At 39.7% G+C, this 22,096-nt stretch overlaps 1 protein-coding gene across 1 annotated transcript in view; it reads left to right on the top strand.

Moving 5' to 3' along the window:
• The first annotated feature begins 1,441 nt into the window (after window positions 1–1,441).
• The window catches only part of ERAP2 (endoplasmic reticulum aminopeptidase 2), a 37,558-nt gene continuing 16,903 nt past the window's right edge, over window positions 1,442–22,096 (top strand). The window contains exons 1-9 of the mRNA XM_032335683.1: window positions 1,442–1,535; window positions 3,370–4,064; window positions 6,787–6,925; window positions 10,448–10,582; window positions 12,213–12,333; window positions 14,893–15,047; window positions 18,744–18,857; window positions 19,948–20,079; window positions 20,318–20,449. Of these exons, the coding sequence (XP_032191574.1) occupies window positions 3,511–4,064; window positions 6,787–6,925; window positions 10,448–10,582; window positions 12,213–12,333; window positions 14,893–15,047; window positions 18,744–18,857; window positions 19,948–20,079; window positions 20,318–20,449 (1,482 nt within the window). The 5' untranslated portion in view covers window positions 1,442–1,535; window positions 3,370–3,510. The remainder of the gene's footprint in view (window positions 1,536–3,369; window positions 4,065–6,786; window positions 6,926–10,447; window positions 10,583–12,212; window positions 12,334–14,892; window positions 15,048–18,743; window positions 18,858–19,947; window positions 20,080–20,317; window positions 20,450–22,096) is intronic.

Below are 22,096 nucleotides of genomic sequence, written 5' to 3'. Positions count from 1 at the left end.
GATCAGGACCAGAGCTGAAGACTGAGGCTTCACCGACGGAGCCACCCAGGCGTCCCAAGAGTGCACCTGTGTTAGAGAGAGCCACTAAGGAGAGTCTGAATGAGGAACGGTTCAAAGGCCAGGGTAAAGTGAAAGAGTGAGATATGTGAATTCTCTGGGCCACAAACATCCCAAAGCTTATTCTGTTATCAGGAAAAAAAAAAAAATTAGGACCCCATTTTGGTGAGAAACAGTTCTAAGTAATAAGCTGGGAAGTCACCTGGAACTTCCTCAACTTTGTCTTCTGAAGCCCAGTCCCAGAACCCTGTTCTCCTGGGTGGGGCAGAGTTCTGAGAACATGCACACACTGAGCTGGGCCCCGTGACGGAGAAAGTCACCAAAGTACCCCCAGTTTCCTCTACAACTTTTGCCCCTTCCCTCCCCTGCTGCAGAATTACAGCCTTCTCTTCTTTGCCCCCTCCCCCAACACACACCTGTTTCCAGTCAACCTCCCCACCCCACTATGCCCCTCTAACTACACACAATGCCACCCTTAGGGTCCCCATTCAACCCTGTGCCTCTAGCCCTCGGTGGAGGCCACCTCTTGGACATTCGCTCCTCTGCTTTATCAAATCATTTATCCAGGTAGACCTCGGTGGAGGCCACCTGTTGGACATTCGCTCCTCTGCTTTATCAAATCATTTATCCAGGTTGACATGAAAAAAAAAACAAAACAAAAAAAAAAAAAACAAAAGAGAAAAAAAAAAATTAAGGCATGAGATTTAGCTAAGATCGAATCATGGCAGTACTTGAATGTTGAGCCAAAGCCCGGGTTGCAAATTCTAACGTGTGGCAGGACGAGGCCCGAACACCAGAACATGAGGACAGGCTGTTGGACAGTAAGAGTCAAGCTTGTTATGTTTCCCTTGAGAATAGCACTTGCGTGGGGGCATTGTCCTTTAATGCACTAGGATCTAAACAAAACCACCAGACAGAGCATGAGAGAGTCTGTGGGGTCCTCCGTGGTCTCCACATGGGGACCTGCCTCTCTGTGTAAACAGGATGAAACGCCAGGAAGGTCTGAAGCTGGGCACGCCATGATCAAGCAGTAGCGTCAAGGATGAGTCCGGGCTGGCATCAGACCAGTAAACTGCCAGACCTGACCTTGAGGAGCCAGGGAGACCTGAGTGAAGGTCATTGTGAGAAGTAATGAGGACCTAGACTACTCTAATGACTAGAGGCATTGTTTAAAATTTGAAAAGAAAGAAATTGAAAGTGAAGAATCAAAAGGAATTCATAACAAACTGGAGAGGGGCAGAATCAAAACAATTAAATGCTCCTTTCACAGAGGACGGAGGAGGGCTTGAAGCAGGGGGAAGTCTCGTGCCTTTTGGGCTAAAGCTCTTGTCCTACGACCATCTATAGTTCGTCTATACTCTAACGGACCAGCTAGTGTTGTAATCAGTAGGCACGCTAAGTTCCGGGTCCTACCAGAACAGAAAGTGAAATCAAAAGTAAATTCCCTTTCATTCAAATCTGCAACAGCATGGATTAAGGTAACTCCTCAACATTTCTCTTCCATTTTTCTTAAGCCTCAGAACTTTTCAGTGAGGATAATTACTGGAACTTAAGGTATAAAACTGCTGTATTGAGGAGATCTTGTCATGTTAAGAGAGGCTCCCGAGAAAGGGGGTGGGGGGAATCTGGCACTGCATCGTCGGCATGTGTGTGAGGTTAAGGTTGGGACTTGATTTAAGAATCCTTCAGCTTTACTGACTCACTCTCTCTTCCGGAGATTTCTTAGCTTTTCCCAAACATTTCCTGCAATTCTTGTCTTGGATCCCAAGACGTTTTTTTCACTGAAGTGCTATTGAATATAAAGGAAAGTCCCCAGACTAAGGGTCAAGGGCTCTATTTTCATCCCAATTTTGCTCAGTTTCTTCACCAGGACACCGAAGACATATTAGCTGGCTTTTCAAGTCCTTACTGATCTAAGGCTAAAGGCTATACGAATATAAGTAAATAGCAAGAACTTTCTCTCCAGTATTACCAGTAAAATACAGCTTTCTTGGAGTGTGTCTGCTGCAAGTGGAGACGGAAATAGTCCTTAATCTATGCCAGAGAATTCAAGTAATAGTAACACAGTAATGGTTTAATATTTAACATTTATGTGATTTGTATTTACTAATTATGGTGCTATGCCAAAATCTTCACATGAATTCTTTCTTTTCTTTTTTTTTTTTTTTAAGATTTTATTTATTTATTTGAGAGAGAGAGAGAGACCACAGAGGCAGAGTGGGGAGCAGGCTCCGAGCAGAGAGCCCAATGCAGGGCTGAATCCCAGAACCCTGAGAGCATGACCTGAGCTGAAACCGAGTTAGATGCTCAACAGAGTCAAACACCCAGGCACTCCTAGCCACCATTTAATGCTTATTTGAAAAAGAAGGAAGTGTCATCATCTTTTCAATTAAAAAAATCTTCCCCAGCTTTATTGAGATATAACTGACATTATAACATTGTGTAAGTTTAAAGTGTCCAACACTTTGGGTTCCTGGGTGGCTCAGTTAGTTAAGCGTCTGCTTTTGGCTCAGGTCATGATCCCAAGGTCCTGCGATTGGAACCCCACATCAGGCTCTGCACTCATTGGGGAGTCTTCTTCTCTGTCTCTCTCTGTTGCTTGTCCTGCTTGTACTCTCTCCGTCTCTGTCAAATAAATAAATTTTAAAAATCTTAAAAAAAAAATAAAGTGTACAGCACCTTGATTTGATACGTTTTTATATTGCAAAATGATTACCACCGTGGCATCAGCTAACACCTCCATCCCATCTCATAATCACCACTTCTTTTTTGCAGTGAGAAAGTCACGGACCTATTTTTTTGTGAGGACAGTGAGAATCTAGTCAACATTCAAGTGCAAGATATAGTATGATTATCTGTAATCACCATGCTGTATATTAGATCCCTAGAACTTGTTAAACCTTCCAATTGAAGTTTGTACCCATTTCTCCCACCGCACAACTCCTGGTAGCTGCCACTCCACTGTGTTTCTCTGAGTTCAGCTAATTTTCAGGCGTCCAGGATACAGCCAGAATGGTGTAGCCAAATATTAAAAATATTTAGCACTCAATGAATTTACATACCTGTCTGAAGTTCATGGCATAGGAATGCAGAGGGAATTCTACACATAAAATTTTAAGGCATAGTCCTTTCATTTGGCCTCCACAGGATTTTTAGTAATAATCAAATGATAGCTCAATTTCTACCTCATTTTGTGGTTATTTGGCTTCTTTCTGTGAAAGCAGGTTTTCTCAATTCCCATACTTTTTTAAAAGAGTAATTTATTAATTGAACTCATTTTCTACATGCTATGAATTTCTTTTTTCCTTCTAGGTCAAATCCGTTTATTGAAACGTATCGTTCAGATCCTGTGTGATATAACTGGAGTGAGTACAGTGCTACAGAGAATTAAGAGACTTAGTCTGGATATTAATTTTTCTTCTAGAGAATAGATTTAGTATCCATTCTTCTGCAATGGCCAATCCGTGCAGAAAACTGATATTTAATATTTACATGGGATTTTACTGCTCAGCCATTATGGCCAAAATATGCATTTGTTCTCAATTTTCAACGTCATCTATTGATCCATTCAATAAGGACCCTGGGGCTTTCCCCGTAGCCACCAATGGGGAACCATTTCCTTGGAACGAGCTAAGGCTCCCGAGGGTGGTCATTCCTCTCCACTATGACCTTTTGGTCCATCCAAATCTTACCTCCCTGGACTTTGTTGGTTCTGAGAAGATTGAAGTCTTGGTCAGAGATGCCACCCAATTCATCATCTTGCACAGCAAAGACCTTGAAATCATGAATGTCATCCTTCAATCAGAGGAAGATTTGAGATACAGGAAACCAGGAAAAAGGCTGAATGTTTTGAGTTATCCTGCTCATCAACAAATTGCACTGTTGGTTCCAGAGGCACTAATGACTGATTTGAGATACTCTGTGGCTATCGACTTCCAGGCCAACTTAGCCAATGGTTTTCAAGGGTTTTATAAAAGCACATACAGAACTCATGGTGGTAAAACAAGGTAGGACATTGCTCTAGCTGTTTAGTCTCTTATGATACTTTCCTCATGGGTTACAATTCTTTGCCAAGGAGCACATTTCAGCAGTCATTTCCATAAACCATGGAAACTTGGAAGAAGCAGCAGCTCTGCTGTTTCTTAAGGAAATATCAGTGAAGATGAGAACACAGAATGCTAAGGCATAAACAGCTAGAGGGAGAATGACTAGGAGGAGAGACCAGTATGTGACTGTGTTGAGACAGCTATGTTGGTGTGCTAGGGGGAAGGCTGGTCATGGCACAGAAAGCTGAAATAGGGAAGGCTTCTCAAAGGAGATGAGTCTTGATCTGAGACCAGAAAGAACCACAAGTGAGGTTTGGTTTGAAAGAAAGGAAGTGAGAGTGTGTGTTCATTCCCCAAGAAATGGCATGACTCAAATCTAGAAGGCAGGATCAAGTGTGTTTGCAGAATTGAGAAATATGGTCAATTTCATGAGCTCCCATTTATTGAGCACATACCATGTGCCAGGCAATGTTCTAGGCATTGAATGTAGAGTGGTAAGATATGTAGGAAGAGACAACCCGAACAAGAAAGTAAATTAAATGGGCAAGATAAATGATAAATGCTAAGAAGGAAATAAATTGAGGGGCTGTGATAGAAAGAAAATGTAGCTGGGGATTGGAACTCATTGATCAAAGTGGTCAGAAGAGTCCTTGCCAAGGAGATGCATTCAAATGGAGAGCAATGTTTTGAGGGTTTTTTTTGTTTGTTTTTTGTTTTCCAAAAAGGAGAAAATGATAAGGACATCTTTGGACAGAGTATCTCCAGACAAAGGAACAGCAAGTGCAAAGGTTCTGAGGTTGGACTGACTGACCAGCATGGCTTAAGGACACTGAATAAAGGACAGAAGTAGAGTAGAAAGGGGTCATATCAGGCAAAGACTTTGAGCCACTTGTAGGGAGTTTAGGCTTTTCCTCCAGTGCAGTGGGAATTCATCAGGAGATAATGATCTGATGTATGCTCCATAAAGCTCAAGTGTATGTTGCAAGTATGATACAGAGAGGGGGACACAGGGGACAGTAATTTTTTAGGAGGTCATTGCAGTGGTGGGGGCAAGAAATGAGGGTATCTGGGGCCAAGCTAGTGGCAGTGCTTATGGAGAGAATTGATTGAATTTGCCGTTTGTTTTGGAAAGTAAAACAGAATTTTCCGACAGTTACATGAAATTAGGAAAAAAGAGGCATCCGTGGTGTTCCATGGGGGTGGCTGCTTTGGTTGTCCAGAGCCAGGGTCCATCTGGGAGGGTTTCGGTGCTTTCACACCTTTGATCAGTGACACTCCACTGCCAGTTAGAGAAACCCAAACACAGTGGTTTAACCACATAGGGGCCCACTCTTTTCTCATGCAGCAAGACGTCCAGAAACAGGACAGGACTGGTTTGCTACAGCACTCTCTGGTGCTATCCAGGACCCAGGCTGCTTCTATCTTTCTGATTAGTGCCCTTGGCATACGGCTTGCCTCCTAATACAGAATGATTTCCGAACCTCTAGGCATTAAGTCCACATTGTGGCAGGAAGAAAGGGGAAGTGGAGTGGGTGGGGGGAGGAGAAAAAGGCAAAAAGAAACATGCCAACTGAGTATTTTACAAAGTTTTCCCACCCAATGACTTCAATCAGGACAGGAGTTTTATTGCCCCAAGAAGTAGCAAGGAACTCTGAAGAGGTGATTTTTAAAAAAAAAAAAAAGATTTTATTTATTTATTTGACAGACAGAGATCACAAGTAGGCAGAGAGGCAGGCAGAGAGAGGAGGAAGCAGGGAGCCCGATGAGGGACTCGATCCCAGGACCCTGGGATCATGACCTGAGCCGAAGGTTGAGGCTTTAATCCACCAAGCCACCCAAGTGCCCCTCCAGCTCTGTTTCTTAATTGAAGCTTTAAGTCCAAAGAATAAATCTGTAATTATACAATTTCAGACATTATCCAGGTGATAGGGTATAGAGGTTTATCAGAATATCTATCTACCTATTAGAGTCTGAGGACTAGAGCTACTTTGTCAGCAAGCAGAGAAAGCTAGAAGTTCCTGAGAGTTAGGCTCCCCGTGGGGTACAAAATATAAAATCCCAGCTCCTTGCCTCTATTCGGGGAAATCTTAAAGATGTAGTATCCATTCCAGAGCTCCCCAGAGATTGGACTGATGCCGGATCCAGTCTGCTTTTTCTTCTATCCTATCCTGCTTCCTTCACTCCTTACCTACCTCCGTAACATCTCTTGGAGGCATATTTTTAATGAAGCAGGGTCTGCTTTCTGAGAACACAGCCTAAGGCATCACTCACATTCACAAGTACTAAAATCTCCAACTGAAGCCCCATCCTTATAGATGGTATTTTACTACTCATATCTTAGTCAGTTTCAGCATCACGTTGACTGGACATGCCTATCTCATTTAGTAGCTAAGGAACTGGTATGCTTACTCGAATTTTCTGAGTCTCAATATCCTTGCCTACCATGAGTGTGAAGGAAGTCACATAAGCAGAGCACCTAGCACTGTTTATAATTCACGATTGGCAGCTAGTAACAGAATTTACCCCTGTTTTATTTAAAAAGACAGCCTAGATTCACTAAGATTATAGTTTGAGAAGTCAAATATATCACCTCTAGGTTTGATAAGCTGTGTTCTGAAGGTATAGTTCATTTCTTTTCTTGCTTTCACTTGTAAAATTCTGGCCGGTGGTTTCTTCATTTCAGAATAATTGCAGTAACCGATTTTGAGCCAACTGAAGCCCGGATGGCTTTCCCTTGCTTTGATGAACCATCATTTAAAGCCAACTTTTCCATCAAGATAAGAAGAGAAAGTGGACACCTTGCACTATCCAACATGCCAAAGGTATTGTCACTTGCAGAAACTTTGGGGGAATCATTCTCAAGTTGAGCCTTGGTCTTTGTTGTTTTTTTTTAATATATATATATATTTTTGTTTTCAAGATTGAAGCCATTAATTTGTTTTCTCTATCTACATATTATATAATAACCCCAATCCTACTAGATTTTAAAATCATTCTGTGTGGGGCATTGTTATACCAGAAGTTAAAAAAAAAAGTGATTTATATTTGATTCGTATTCATATGGAAACAATGTTCTTTTTCAATCTGTGTTACTTGGCCAATGATGAAATTCAGAGCCACCCAGAGCAGTGCTTCTCAAACTTTAATGTTGAGATGAATCATCTGAGGATCTTGTTAAAATTTAGATTCTGATTCGGGTTGGCATGGTGAGGCTCAAAGTTCTGCCTTTTTAATGATCTCCCAGGTGGTACCACCGCTGCTGGTCCAGACCTCACATTTAGAGCTGGAAGGATCTAGAGAACCCTGCCTGGGTTCCTCCCTGGAAATTCTGCTCTAGTGGTCTCTGATGAAACTTAGAAATCCTTTTTTTTTTTTTTTTTTAATTCCATGGGTAATTCTTAAAATTATCTATGAAAATCATCTATGGTAGTTATACACTTTTTTTTTTTTAACTGAAAGAGACATTTGAACCCTTTATTTGCCCTCAAAATTCGGAGACTCTGAAAGATACGGCTGACGGCAGGCCTCATTTGATATTTCCTGACTAATGATGTGCTTGCCATTTGTGATGTTTGACAAAATATAAAATAGTTCACAATTGCTGCTTGGAAAGTGAGACAAAAATAGAGGCTCTTCTGATCGTGCTTCAGCAAAAATGAGCAGCCCAGAAGGCAGCTGGGCCATCATAAGCCAGCAAGGGGCCCTACCCCAGTTTTTTCTCTGCCCTCCACAGTGATCAGCCTCTATGCCTGAAGGGGAGAAATGAGTCGATAACACAAGACACTGAGTTTCCGTAGATTTCTGTTTCATGCTGGTAAAAAAGGTATTTGCTCTGATAGACTGGCAGAACAGATCAAGGGGAAAAGTGACAATACTCCACGTGACACATATCCTAGTTTTTCCCTGATCATCCAGACAGCAATTTAATTAGCCTACTCATTTCCAGGTAAAAACAATCGTGTACTTGAACTGCAGGTCTGCTTTCTAACTGTACGTTCATTTAAGGGCAGTTCAGTCTCTTTCCCAGCAGTTCTTTATTAATGTCATTTTTCACATGAGTAATCATGGAAGGTAAAGTAAAAATATAATTATTTTCAAGCTTTTTCATTAAAATGTGATGCAAACATAATTGCCATTTCATTATATTAGAACTTAAATTTTTTTTTTTTATCTTTAGAAACCTCCGGAAACTTCTCCTATTTAAGACAAATAAGTGCATGTTTCAAAAATATTTTATACGATCCTTGAATATTTGCATTGTCTCAACTGATTTATCCTGTTGCCCGGATAGTGACTTTTCCAACAAATACTGGCTTCACTTTCTGCTTCTCACCGACATGCCCAACCCAAGTTTCTGTGGTTGGCCAAAAAGGACAACTTAAGTCATGCTACGGTCTTACACTCTGGACAATCACAGCAGCAGTTAATCTGGTTTATGGATTAGTGAGAAGAAGCAACACACACTGAGCTCTCAAACTGCTTAGTTGAGAATACAAGATTTAAGGGAATTGAGGTAGCCAGCCATGTACTAGTGGGGGCAGCATGTCATTGGAGGGTTTCTTTGTCCCCTTCTTTCCTTAAAGGAACACACACCTGCTGATGATACTTGCTGGGTAAGGAAAGTCTGGCCAACTGTGAGAAACAGCTAAATCTTTGTCTAGTAACAAATGTTCTGTACTTGGAGATTACATCATCATCCGCAAGAACGTACACGAACACCCCATGCACTTCCATTTAAGGCAATGTTAATCTACATGGTTCACTCCAGGTTCCAGAACAAAACTCAGTCTCCATGGGCTATATCTTCATCTGGGGAAAGAAATCAGAGGGAATGCCCATCTATCTCCTAATCACTCCTGCCACCAGTGTCTCCTGTCAGAGAGTCTCGGCTCCCCAGTGTCCCACAACCTTCCTCCTTCTCCCCTCCTGCTTCTAACCCACTTGACTAAATGGTTTTTTACGGAGTTTGGTCATAAGACTGCAGTCATGACGCCCTCTCCCCGGCCTCTCCCATAATCCTCGTGTCTGATAGAAGTATGTGCTCATAGAATTCTCATTGAATCAGATCCCAAAAAAAGAGACTGCTGTTCTACAAAGTTAACTTGCAGGAGGTACATATATCACAGTCCTATATATAGTGCTACCTTTTGTAAAGTATTTGGTCAATGTTTGCTGTTTTCTTAAAACTTAGGACCTCATTGTTTAAATGGAATTCTATAGACTCGAATGTTAGTAGAATTAAATAACATAAACATTTGTCACTTAAGTAGGCTAGGCAGTTTCTGGTAATACTTCAAGGCATTTTCTCTTGCCAAAGCAAACTGCAATCTTACCCAAATAGATAAAATAGATAAAACAGGCTTGACAAGCCCTGGTTAGTGCTGTCACAAGCCTGATCCCTTGAAAGGGATGCTGGGAGGGGAAAGCTAGTCTAAGAGCAGTTACCAATTTAAAGAAAGTGGTATTTTCAGATTATTGGATCTGTATCCATTCAGTATTTGGGGGCATTGTACCATGGTAGAGACCATCTCTAGGACAAGCTATCCTGAACAATTAAAGATAGAGATTAGTAATTACTCAGTGAACTTGATAGATGTGGCTGGCCCGTCTGTAGGCTTAAAACTTCTTTCTTCTTCCGCAGATAGGCAGAAGCTTAAATTACTAATGACCTCCTTGGCCTGCCTGCTTTCATTGCTGAATCAATGAAGCAAAGATAAAATAAGACTATGACTCAAGCTGTCACACAGCGAGTGAAAGAATGAACAATGTCTTTGGAGTCACACGGTCACATCCACATTTTGGTCTTCCTGTGGAACTAGCCATGTGATCTTGGGCAATTCAGTTAACATTTCTGAGACTCTGCTTCCTCACCTGTGAAATAGCACCTGCCTCACACAAAAATAAGAGGACTAAAAGATAATGAAAAGCATCTCACACAATTTTGCATCCCATTTCCTTCTGTAACAGAGATTTATTATATAACAAACAAAGGGAAAGGAGACATTCTTTGATATTTTTGCTTAGAAGTGCATAACTTTGATTTCTGCCAGTGTTGGAGATTACTGCATATCAAGAAAGTAGAAACCCCTAAAATGTTTTTATGCTTTCAAGCAACAAAATAAGATTTGGCATCCTTTGGGGTCCCAAAAGTGGTACATGATGTCTTAGAGGAAGTCCGGGGATAAGAGAAAAAAGGGGAGTAGAGGTCATAGAATGGGATGGGCCATTGATCTTCAAGTCCTTCAAAGTGGTGGGATCTTCTTCTAACTCACCGACTTAAGTCATAGGTACTGTTGTAAAATACTCCAACTTTCAAATTTCAAATTTTTTTTCCATTCCTGTAGGTGAAGACAATTGAACTTGAAGAAGGCCTCTTAGAAGATCATTTTGAAACTACTGTAAAAATGAGTACATACCTTGTAGCCTATGTAGTTTGTGATTTCAACTCTGTGAGTGGCACCACCTCCTCAGGGGTCAAGGTAAGACTGAGTTCTAATTTTATACACAGTCTTGAGAGCAAAGAGGTTTTGTTTTCTTATGCTTTTTATCATGCTTATTTCACAAAATACGCAAAAAAAAAATAAATTACTCATAAATCCCATCACCAAGATAGAATTACTGATAATATTAGTGTAAGTTTTCCAAATATTTTCCATATATATGTCAATATATGTGAGTATATACAATAATGGTCTATACTCATTTTTTTACAAAATAATGTTTTAGATTATTTAACTCTACTTTCACCATAATATGCCCTAAGGACTGAATGCCATTAAAATTTTCTATAGTACTTTTATAATATATTTTATGGAACTTTCTATAATATTATGTTAGCAATTGCTTAGTATTATACTGCATGGAAGCACCAAAAGAAATTTTAGTCAGTCTCTTATTTTAGGACATTCACATTGTTTCCAATTGTTTTCTATAATTTTTTTTCTTCAAAGAGAGGTAGACTTCAAATTTTTAGAGTCTTCATTATTTGCAAAAACTTAAAATACCCAATGGGTATCTTACAGAGTTTTGTAAATATCAGTAGAGACACCACCATCATCATCATCATCATCATCTGCTTACCCTGAAGAACTAAATATAACCGTCAAAGAACCAAAAAACATTCAAAGAACCGTAAAATAATTCTTATGAAAAACAGCTATTAAATGACTATTTCAATTTGTATACATATCATGCTTACAGATCCGTAGATACATGTTATGAGCAGTGCATCTAGATATGTAACACAGCAGCTCTACAGTCAGATTCTGCATAGTTAATAGACATATGGGAGGTCCTGGCACATAACTTCAGGAGGAGGGGTTCCGCTCAGCTTCCTAGGTTTCACATCGCAGCTCTGCAATTCTCTAGCTGGGTGACTTGGAGCAAGTTACTTAATTTCCACGTATTTCCATCTTTTCATAAGGTTGTTGAGAGGATTCAATTAGATTTCATATGTACACATTTAGCACTGTGCCTGATAAGCCATCAAAAGATGGTAACTATTAATATATCCTTCGTATAAAAGTTCTGAGGGACTTTAGGTAATTCAGAGCATGAAAGCACACCATAAAATGAAAGTAGCAGCATACCTGAAACCCAATAAAAGTGGAATGTAATTTAATTTTTTCCACTCGGTGGTTATTTACTTGGGGAGTAAAGAAACGTATTTGGGGATTTTTGAGTTTAAAGTCTACTAGATGGAAAGGTGGATCCGATAAGTTCTTGAAGGCTTTTCCAACTCATATACCTATGTTTTATTTGACTTGTGCAGGTAGACACAGTTCTGGAAAGCTAGAACTCAAGTGCTAGAATGCATAATAGTGATGAGCTCAGGTGGGCTCTCATGATATAGTGAGCTCATATAACTTGAAATTTACAGATTAGCACCTAGGGAATGGAATATGATAGAAGACACAAATGGCTTATAATTTTTAAGACTGACTTTTGCTGTAATACTTTATGGAACGTCTTAACGTTCCATGCTAATTCTATTTTAAAAATTTCATGAAAAATTCAGTCTAGCTTTCTTTGAGTGAGGATTGTTAGGAATGGGATTGTGCCAAGGATTTGTGACATTCAAAGACCACTTCTTCTGATCAACATTTCCAGGTGTCCGTCTATGCATCTCCAGAAAAATGGAGTCAAACCCATTATGCTTTGGAAGCATCATTAAAGCTACTTGATTTTTATGAAAACTACTTTGATATCAATTATCCACTCCCCAAACTGGGTAGGTTCAAATTCTGTGTCATTGTATTTATTTTTCTTATAGACCTTGCTTTGATTTCTTTTTTTGTCTTTATATGTGATTTAAATGAGTACTGAAGTTCAGTTAGCCCAGGAAGCAATAATTTGTACCTCAGAGATGGTTCTTGAGTGTAGAAAAGAAAAGTATTTATGAGAAGTCTGAGTAGTGTGGATCATTTATTCTTTTATCTGGTTTATATTAAAATAGCTGTATCACATGTTAGATTTAATTGGATGAATTTTCCGGAACATACAACATTTTTCTATGCCGTATTTGTATAAGACTAGCAGTCTTTTATAAAATTTGCCAAAGATTTATGTAAATAGCTAGAAATTGTCCCTCTATCTGTTTATAGTGCATTTGAAGTTGAAGGATAAGATTTAAAAGATTTAAAAATAAAAGAAGACTTGGAGGAAGTAGATAATTTGAATGTGGTAGTAACAGATTTTTACATAGGAAGATACGAATAGTCTATCCTGGTTTTGATTTTCTATCTTAAGAAAAACACATTAAACCATAACTTTGGTTTCATAACATATGTAGGTTGGTTTTCAGAATTTCTGACAGTGACATATTTTTCCCTTGAGAAAATTAAGACATACTCCTTATCATGTCTTTGTTTCTCTTTACCCTCCAAATCTGTGCCATTTTTCCTTAGAGGAGGTAAAAGGACCATCAAAAGGCTTTTCCAGGGGCTTATTCTTATTGTTCTTGAGTCTCAGTGCTAATTTATTATAGTGCAGGTTCTATCTGTTTTTTAGTATAGATATACTAAATATACCCATAATCCATTGTTGTTTCTATGTCAAAAGCCAAGGAAAGATCCAATAACAACCATCAACAACCTTACCTTGTTATTTTTTTTTTTAAGATTTTATTTATTTATTTGACAGACAGAGATCACAAGCAGAGAAGCAGGCAGAGAGAGAGAGAGAGGGAAGCAGGCTCCCCGCTGAGCAGAGAGCCTGATGTGGGGCTCGATCCCAGGACCCTGGGATCATGACCTGAGCTGAAGGCAGAGGCTTTAACCCACTGAGCCACCCAGGCGCCCCCCTTACCATGTTCTTGAACAATGCAACCTTGAAGATCATATGAAATGTACTTTTTTTTTTTTTTAAGATTTTACTCATTTATTTGAGAGAAAGAGAGAGAGAGAGAGAGAGAGAGAGAGAGAGCACATGCACAGGAGTCCAAGCAGGGAGAGGCAGAGGGAAAGAGGAAGGGAGAAGCAGACTCCCTAATGAGCTAGGAGAGCCATGCAATGCGGGGCTCCGTCCCAGGACCCGAGGATCATGACCTGAGCTGAAGGTAGATGCTTAACCCACTGAGCCACCCAGGCACCCCGTGAAATGTATTTTTAAAATAACTGAAAAGAAGGATGCAGTTTAGGAAAAATTAAACTAGATACAAGTATCTCTAATGATTATTGGAGATAATCCAACTATAAAATCATCAGTGTAATTTACAAAAAAAATTCATCCCACATTTGAAGTTCTAATGAATACTAATCTTTATTAGTGCTAATTTACTTTAGATTGTCTTATAAGTATTTGTTTTTATCCACTAGAATTAACCAGTATTAATTCCAGACAATGTAATCGCAAGGCAAGTGACTTGGTGCATTTCAACTTAAAAAAATTACCTTCCTTTTTAGTCAAACCGTATTTCTTCCAAAATGGTCTAGCAGAATAAAAAGTAAAAATTCCAAGATTAAATATTAGTCAGAAGTTTTCTCACCTACATGACATCAATGGCAATGAGTATACATACATACATACATACATACATACATACATACACACACACACACACACACACCCCACACAGATAGAATATAAATTAATATGCATTATACCTGAGTTGCTTAAAAATGATTAAATTTCACTTTTTCCCTCAAGACTTTGTCAAGGGGTAGAGAATATATCAATGTTGAAAAGGAAATTGAGGTCAGAAATAATTGATGCCTACAGCTTTTTTCCTCTACTGCCTTAGAAAGGACACTTGCTCATAATAGAGACCACACATTCTTGAAAAAGTAATTGAAATATTGACAATAGAGATTGCTCCTAAAAGATGTTTTCCTAAAATTGAAATCCCATATTATTCTTTTTTTTACAGAAATGAGTTCATTATATGTTTTGGTGAATCTCAAACATACTAAAAATTATTTGATACCTTTCAAAGTTTTTGAGTAGTATTAATATAAAATACAATATGAGTATTTCTAAAAAAATCATTTTCTTAGCACTAATGCACCCAAGGTATTTGCTGAGTTTAGCACGCTTTGAAACAAGTGGGTAAATGTCAACAGGTTACTTCAGCTATAACCAAAATTGTATTGATAGAATTAATGCTGCTTAATAATGGGTATTGATTATTTTCAGTACATCTGCAAGACCCCAGGTCAATGTTGCAATAGTCTTTATGTTTTCGGAACATCTGCTTATACATGAAAGTGTCACAATGTATTTGAGGGGGAAGCAAATCCCATTTCTGATGCAGAAGCCATAATGATCAAGTATGTTTGTTCTTATTTCTTAGATCTAATTGCTATTCCTGACTTTGAGTCTGGAGCCATGGAAAATTGGGGCCTCATCACATATAAAGAGACGTCACTGCTCTTTGATACTAACACTTCTTCTGCTTCTGATCAACTATTGGTCACCGAAGTCATAGCCCATGAACTAGCCCACCAGGTACCTACACTCATGACATTCTCTTAGCATCAGTCCAAAAGGCATTGTACAGGACACCAGTGGGCTTCCTGAAACAACATAAACTTATATCATTTTACCCTTAGAGGGGAATTGGAGACTATCGAACCAAACACAGTATGTCCAGTAGCAGAGATCTCAATCTCTAGACTATGACACTCACACAGGTGTGTTATCACAAGAGAAATGGTCACTGTATCCTTTAAAACTCTTCAAGGCAAAGCCTTCCTATGTATTTTAGTAGAGAAGTTATGGATTATGGTGATATTTAGGAGGCAGAATTGGAAACCCTACAAGGAGAGGTTTCTATTAAAAATAGTTTTCCTTATACCCCCTAACCCAGGGAAAAATTAATCTCCCTTCAGTTGGAAGATGTCACTATATGGCCATAGCAAGGACTTCAAATCCAAGTACTCATGGGTGGCTGACCCTAGACACATTACCTAACTCCGAACTTCAGTGTCTTCATCTATAACATTAAATTAATAGTAGTTCCTGCTTCTTGAAACTGCTGTGAAGAATTGCAAATAAGTGCCTGTGCCTGTCACACTCAATAAGTGTGAGTTATTAGTGACAGCAGCAACAATCTCTGCTTCTGCTCCCATTTCTTACAGGCTAAGATTTCCAAAGTCCATCTATCAACACTGTATTAGATGCAAATTCGGAACCATAAAACTAACTCTATAGATATCAGAGACTATTTCTGCTCTATTTCATTTCTGAAAATTCCTAGTAACACAGTGAATTATTAAGAGCCCCAGAAATTCTCTTTTACTATGTAGACAACGATCATGTTATTGTATTTATTAGAAGCTAGTAACTTCTTGTTTTTAATTTTTAACTTTATCCTTTATCATTATTATAATAACGAACTGGATTTTATTTAAGCAGTGAACTAAGTACCCAATTACATAAGAACCATGCTTAGCACTGTAATCGAAGCACATATGTGTGGCTTCCCCTGCTTTAGAATCTCCCCACTGGCCCATCTTAGGGCTTTTGATTATTAGTCACTGGTAGCTCTAAAGCATTTGACTGAATCTGGGGATTTCTAATCTTTCTACTGAATGTTCCTAGGGAAATGGTTGGAGAACTCTACCTCTGAGGCTGCTCTGGCCTTCACTTTTACAACTTCTCTTTCACGGAGATGCAAAATCCAAGGCTGAAGCGGCAGACGGCAGTGGAATTTTTGTCTTGACTCTTTTGTCTCCCCCATCGATCTCCCTATGACTGTTCACTCCGACAAAGACTCCCGGTGCCAACTGAGTGGGCCAAGGGTCCATAGCATGGCATACCAGTGGCCCAAGATTAAGCTCTTCTCCACCTCTCCAGCCTCATCTCTTACCCACACCATAAGCTTTGGCAATCCTAGACTATTTTCCATTCCCCAATGTGCCAGTTTGTGTTGTTCCTCTGTGCTTTTGCTCTTGCTACTTAATCTGCCTAGCGCACATGCTATTCCCAACATACCTGAGACCCCTTGTAAGAGGCAGGAAATGAATCATTTCCTAACTAACTTACATACTCTCCCCAAAATAACTCTCTCCAAAAAGAACTCCCCAAATCTTTAACTCCTGGAGTCTTCTCTACCCTTTGTACAGGCATTGATCATAGGACCATACCGCTTTAGTGCATTTATCTATCGGTTGCCCTCCATTATTTGTATTAGGGCAGAGGCTGTATTGTATACATCTTTCTATTTCTATATGGCACGTTGCCAGTAACGTAGTGGGTTCTCAAAAGATATTTATTGAATGAATGGATAAATCACTCTTACTAACTGGTCAATTATCCAAAATAGCTCAACTTGGATTTTTCATATTCATCACTTCTCCAATTAAGGAAACACCTCCCATCCATTTTCACAGATGCTCTCAGGAAGACTGGTGCCCACTTGCAAAATGATATGAGGGTTGTCAGAAAAGAAATAGAGCTTAAACCGTTTCTGGAAGCTACATATCTAGCTATAACTATAAGAAGTCTTTTCTGAATCTTAGAATTTTTTTTTAAGATTCTATTTATCCATTTTTTAAAAGATTATTTATTTATTTATTTGACAGAGAGAGATCAAAAGTAGGCAGAGAGGCAAGTGGAGAGAAAGAAGGGGAAGCAGGGTCCCCGCTGAACAGAGAGTCCATTGTGGGGGCTCGATCCCAGAACCCTGGGATCATAACCTGAGCTGAAGGCAGATGCCCAAACAACTGAGCTACCCAGGTGTCCCTGAATCTAGGAATCTTTTTGTTTAATTTCCCAACTCTCTGGAGATTGCAATTCTGAAACAGATAAACTAGATGGATAGTACCAAGCACATAGGCTAAATAAAATACAAAAGTATGTGAAAAAGTAGTAATACTTAAAGCCAGGGTTACAGATCAAATATAGGTCAAGGGTAAATTGCTGTTTAGCTTTCCTTATGGCACCCTGTTAATTTTATTTTTATATATTTAAAATCTCAAAACTTTATTCACTTTAGCTTTAGTGTCCAGGTTAATCTCTGGAAGAAGTCAGAGAAAAAGTGAACAACTAAATTCCCTCATCAGTAATACTATGTAGCAATCCAAGAGTCCTAAATGATTTTGTAAGAATTTGAAATATTTGCTACTTAAATATAAAGCAAATATTTGCTACTTAATATAAAGAAGTGACTTCACCAAAGATATTTTGGCTTAGATCTCTCCTAAGGCCATCACCATAAATCAAGGATGATGTAAGATTTTATATCTTTTTCTCGACAAAATCTAATAGCTAAGAAATGTTGGGAGGATAAAATGGAAGTTGGAGAGCTGGAGACAAAAAGGACACAAAGAAAAGTAAACAAGAAACAAAAACGTGGTGATGAGAAGAGAAGGCAATGCAGTCAGTAGAAGGAAGTTGTACAGAGAGAAAAGAGCAACAGAGAGAGGAAAGGCCTTAACCATTGAAAGAAGGATGTCAGCATCCATTATATATTTTTGCTAGTTAAAAATTTTTTTTAAATATTTTATTTATTTGACAGACAGAGATCACAAGTAGGCAGAGAGGCAGGCAGAGAGAGAGGAGGAAGCAGGCTCCCTGCTGAGCAGAGAGCCCAATGAGGGGCTTGATCCCAGGACCCTGAGATCATGACCTGAGCTGAAGGCAGAGGCTTTAACCCACTGAGCCACCCAGGTGCCCCTAATAATTTTTTTTATATTAGTTTAATTTCTTTTTTTTAAATGTACTTACTGGGGCGCCTGGGTGGCTCAGTGGGTTAAGCTGCCGCCTTCGGCTCAGGTCCTGATCTCAGGGTGCTGGGATCGAGTCCCGCATTGGGCTCTCTGCTCAGCAGGGAGCCTGCTTCCCTCTGTCTCTCTCTGCCTGCCTCTCCATCTACTTGTGATTTCTCTCTGTCAAATAAATAAATAAATAAAATCTTTAAAAAAAAATAAAATAAAATGTACTTACTTATTTAAGAGGGAGAGAGAGCGAGAGAGCGAGAGCGCATGTGCATGAGCCTGGGGGAGGGGTAAAGAGAGAGGCAGAGGGAAAAATCTCAGACTCCTCACTGAGAATAGGGGAGGGGGTAATTCAAGGCTCTATCTCACAACTCTGAGATCTTGACCTGAGCTGCAGTCAGGAGTCCCATGCTCAACCAGCTGACCCACCCAGGAACCCCAATATTTGTTTAACTTCTAGTAACACTGAGTCTCTGCTTCCTAGTGGTTTGGCAACCTGGTTACAATGGAATGGTGGAATGATATTTGGCTCAATGAAGGTTTTGCAACATACATGGAACTCGTCTCTGTTAATGCCACATATCCAGAGCTACAATCTGTAAGTTTACAATTTTGTATGTCGTACCACATATACAATTCAGCCCGTAACACAAATCTATCACCCAGAAATCTATGGGCAGAGAGCTCAAATAGCACAAATGTACAGCTGTGTATGTGAGGTAAGAGGAAAGAAAGTCACTGTCCATGAACAATGATGTAGGATGAGACGGGGCTCGTGGTTAAAGATCCTCTGGAGAGTTCTCGGCATGTAACCTGAAAATTAAGCATAATTGGGGCACACGCTTCTAGAATTTTCAAAAGGCCTGCCTATTCACTTCCCTAAAATATATGAAAAGATTTTTTTCAAACATGTCTTTTTCTTTACACATAGAGTCTGAACACTACATATCAAGGTGGTTTGTAATGTTTACTTAGCTGTTTGGGTAGGCATTTGGTCCAGTATGGTACAGAGAGTCATGGATTCAGAGTCAGTGTCATCATTCTTCTCCTCCTCCTCCTCCTCCTCTTCCTCCTCCTCTTCCTCCTCCTTCTTCTTCTTTTAAAAAGATTTTATTTATTTATTTAACTGACAGAGATCACAAGTAGGCAAGGAGGCAGGTGGGTGGGGTTGGGGAAGCAGGCTCCCCCATGAGCAGGGGGCCCGATGCCGGGCTTGATCCCAGGACCCTGGGATCATGACCTGAGCTGAGAGCAGAGGCTTAGCCCACTGAGCCACCCAGGCGCCCCAAGTCAATGTCTTCTTATTTGCTATGTGTTGAATCCACGGTGGAGTCCCAAAGTTTCATACGTTCTCACTTGTAAAGAGCACATAATGCATCTACTTTACAGGAGTGTTGAAAGGATCACAGATAAGGTCCTGGCACATAGCAAGGGTTCACCAAATGGGAACCATTTTATTTCTGTATCCAAGGGCCTGGTATGTGGTACACATTCAACCAATGTCTGAAGGAATGTTGGATTTATGCCTTTATGAAGTAGAGAATTGGTGGCAGGGGACTATATAAGGGGAAAGAAACAATCAATTGTAAGAAATGACTACTTCTATGATTATCTTCCTGAGCCTACTGTGTTTTGTACTGCTTTGAAAGTGTCAAATTCAAAGTGAAAACATTTTCTTCCCTCTTTAGGATGATGCTTTTTCAGACGTGTGTTTTACAGTAATTAAAAAAGATTCATTAAATTCATCCCGTCCTATCTCCAATCAAGCAGAAACTCCTACGCAGATAGCAGAAATGTTTGACTCCGTTTCCTATAACAAGGTAGTAAATGCTGTGGGAGCTCTGCTTTCAGGAGACATGTAATGAGGCTTGTAAGATCAGCAGTTGAACTTACTGGTTGCTGATTCCCGCCGCTGGTTATACTTTTGTTGTATTTGACGTTCCGTTTTCAGACACCACCCGTGTTCCATACAGTTTAAGCTCCCTTAAAAAACAAATCATACTATCTTTTTCTTTATCTTCTTCTTTTTTTTTTTTTGTCTTTCTTTCTTTTTTTCAGGGAGCTTGTATTTTGAATATGCTCAAGGATTTTCTGAATGAGGAGAAATTCCGCAAAGGAATTATTCACTACTTAAAGACGTTCAGTTATGGAAATGCTAAAAATGATGATTTGTGGAACAGTCTGTCAAATGTAAGTCATATGCTGGGGAACAGTAGACTGTTGGTAAATCTAAAATGTAATAGGCTAATTATGAAGGTTTATAAATAGTTGTATTGTCAGTCAATCAACATGTATTCCACTTTCTACTCTGCCAGGTGTATCGAAGGCAGCACGTTCTTTTTCCTTTGGAACCAGATGCCATCCACACTGGGGTAGTCACAGGCCTTTGGTATCTGGTGCCCTTTTCTTTGGTTCCCTTCTAAGGATAACTTAATACTTTTATCTCCTCATTTTCCAAAATCTTTAATGACTTTGTAATTCCCACCATGAATATCTAAACTTCTCTGCCCCAATTTTAAGGTTGAACTCTCCTTTTTTTTTTTTTTTTTTAAGATTTTATTTATTTATTTGACAGAGAGAGATCACAAGTAGGCAGAGTCAGGCAGAGAGAGAGGAGGAAGCAGGCTCCCTGCTGAGCAGAGAGCCCGATGCGGGACTCGATCCCAGTACCCTGGGATCATGACCTGGGTCGAAGGCAGCGGCTTAACCCACTGAGCCACCCAGGCGCCCCATGAACTCTACTTTTTCAACTTTAGTGTCCAGCATGTATTCTCCATTGCGTGAGACACATTTCCTCCCTCATCGGAAGAAATCCTGCTCAATACTTATGTCATCATGTTTTTGTTTCAAGGGTCCTTGCTACCTGGGGACCCTTTCTTCTTGCCAACAATTCAAACGCCATCCATCCTTTAAGTTCTAGCTGAGAATTTACCTTCTCCTTACAGACTACTCCACCCTTCAATGGTTTGCCTTTCTTTTCTTTTCTTTTTTTTTTAAGATTTTTAAAATTTATTTGACAGAGAGAGAGACACAGCGAGAGGGGAACACAAGCAGGCAGAGTGGGAGAGGCATGCATCCCGCCAGGCAGAGAGTCCCATGTGGGGCTTGATCCCAGGACCCTGGGATCATGACCCCAGCTGAAGACAGGCACTTAACAACAGAGCCACCCAGGTGCCCCAGTGGTTTGCCTTTCTGCTCAATACCTAAAAGTGTGTTTACGAATCTATCCCCCACAGTGATGTCATCTTTTAATAGCTTATAATAGTTTAATAATAACAATAGTAATAATAATAAAATTTGCTTCAGAACAAGAATCATATTGGGGCACCTGGGTGGCTCAGTGGGTTAAGCCTCTACCTTCAGCTCAGGTCATGATCTCAGGGTCCTGGAATCAAGCCCCCCCGCATCAGGCTCTCTACTCAGTGAGGAGCCTGCTTCCCCTTCTCTCTCTGCCTGCCTCTCTGCCTACTTGTGATATCTCTCTCTCTCTGTCAACTAAATTAAAAAAATCTTAAAAAAAAAAAAAAAAGAACAAGAATCATATCTATTCTAGGTGCCAGGGCATTTAGCGTTGTGATTAATGAACAGTTAATTGCTAATGAAGGAACACTTGGTCTCTTTTGTCATTGGGATTCAAGTAGTATGATAAGTAAAATGAAGAAAACATGTAGTAGGCTTAGATGATTCTAAGAATTATTAAAATACTCTTAAGTTTTCAACTGTGAGTAAAATAGTCTTTTATAGATGCATTGGACTGGCAGGCTTACGCAGAGAGATAGACAAACCCTAAGCCATTGTAGACAGAAGAGTCCTCTTTGTAAGCACTTCATGGCCCAG

Source organism: Mustela erminea, chromosome 3 (assembly GCF_009829155.1).
Source record: "Mustela erminea isolate mMusErm1 chromosome 3, mMusErm1.Pri, whole genome shotgun sequence".
Taxonomy (NCBI): Eukaryota; Metazoa; Chordata; class Mammalia; order Carnivora; family Mustelidae; genus Mustela; species Mustela erminea.
The sequence above is the reverse complement of the archived record's forward strand: the minus strand, read 5'-3'. Positions and strand labels throughout refer to the sequence as shown.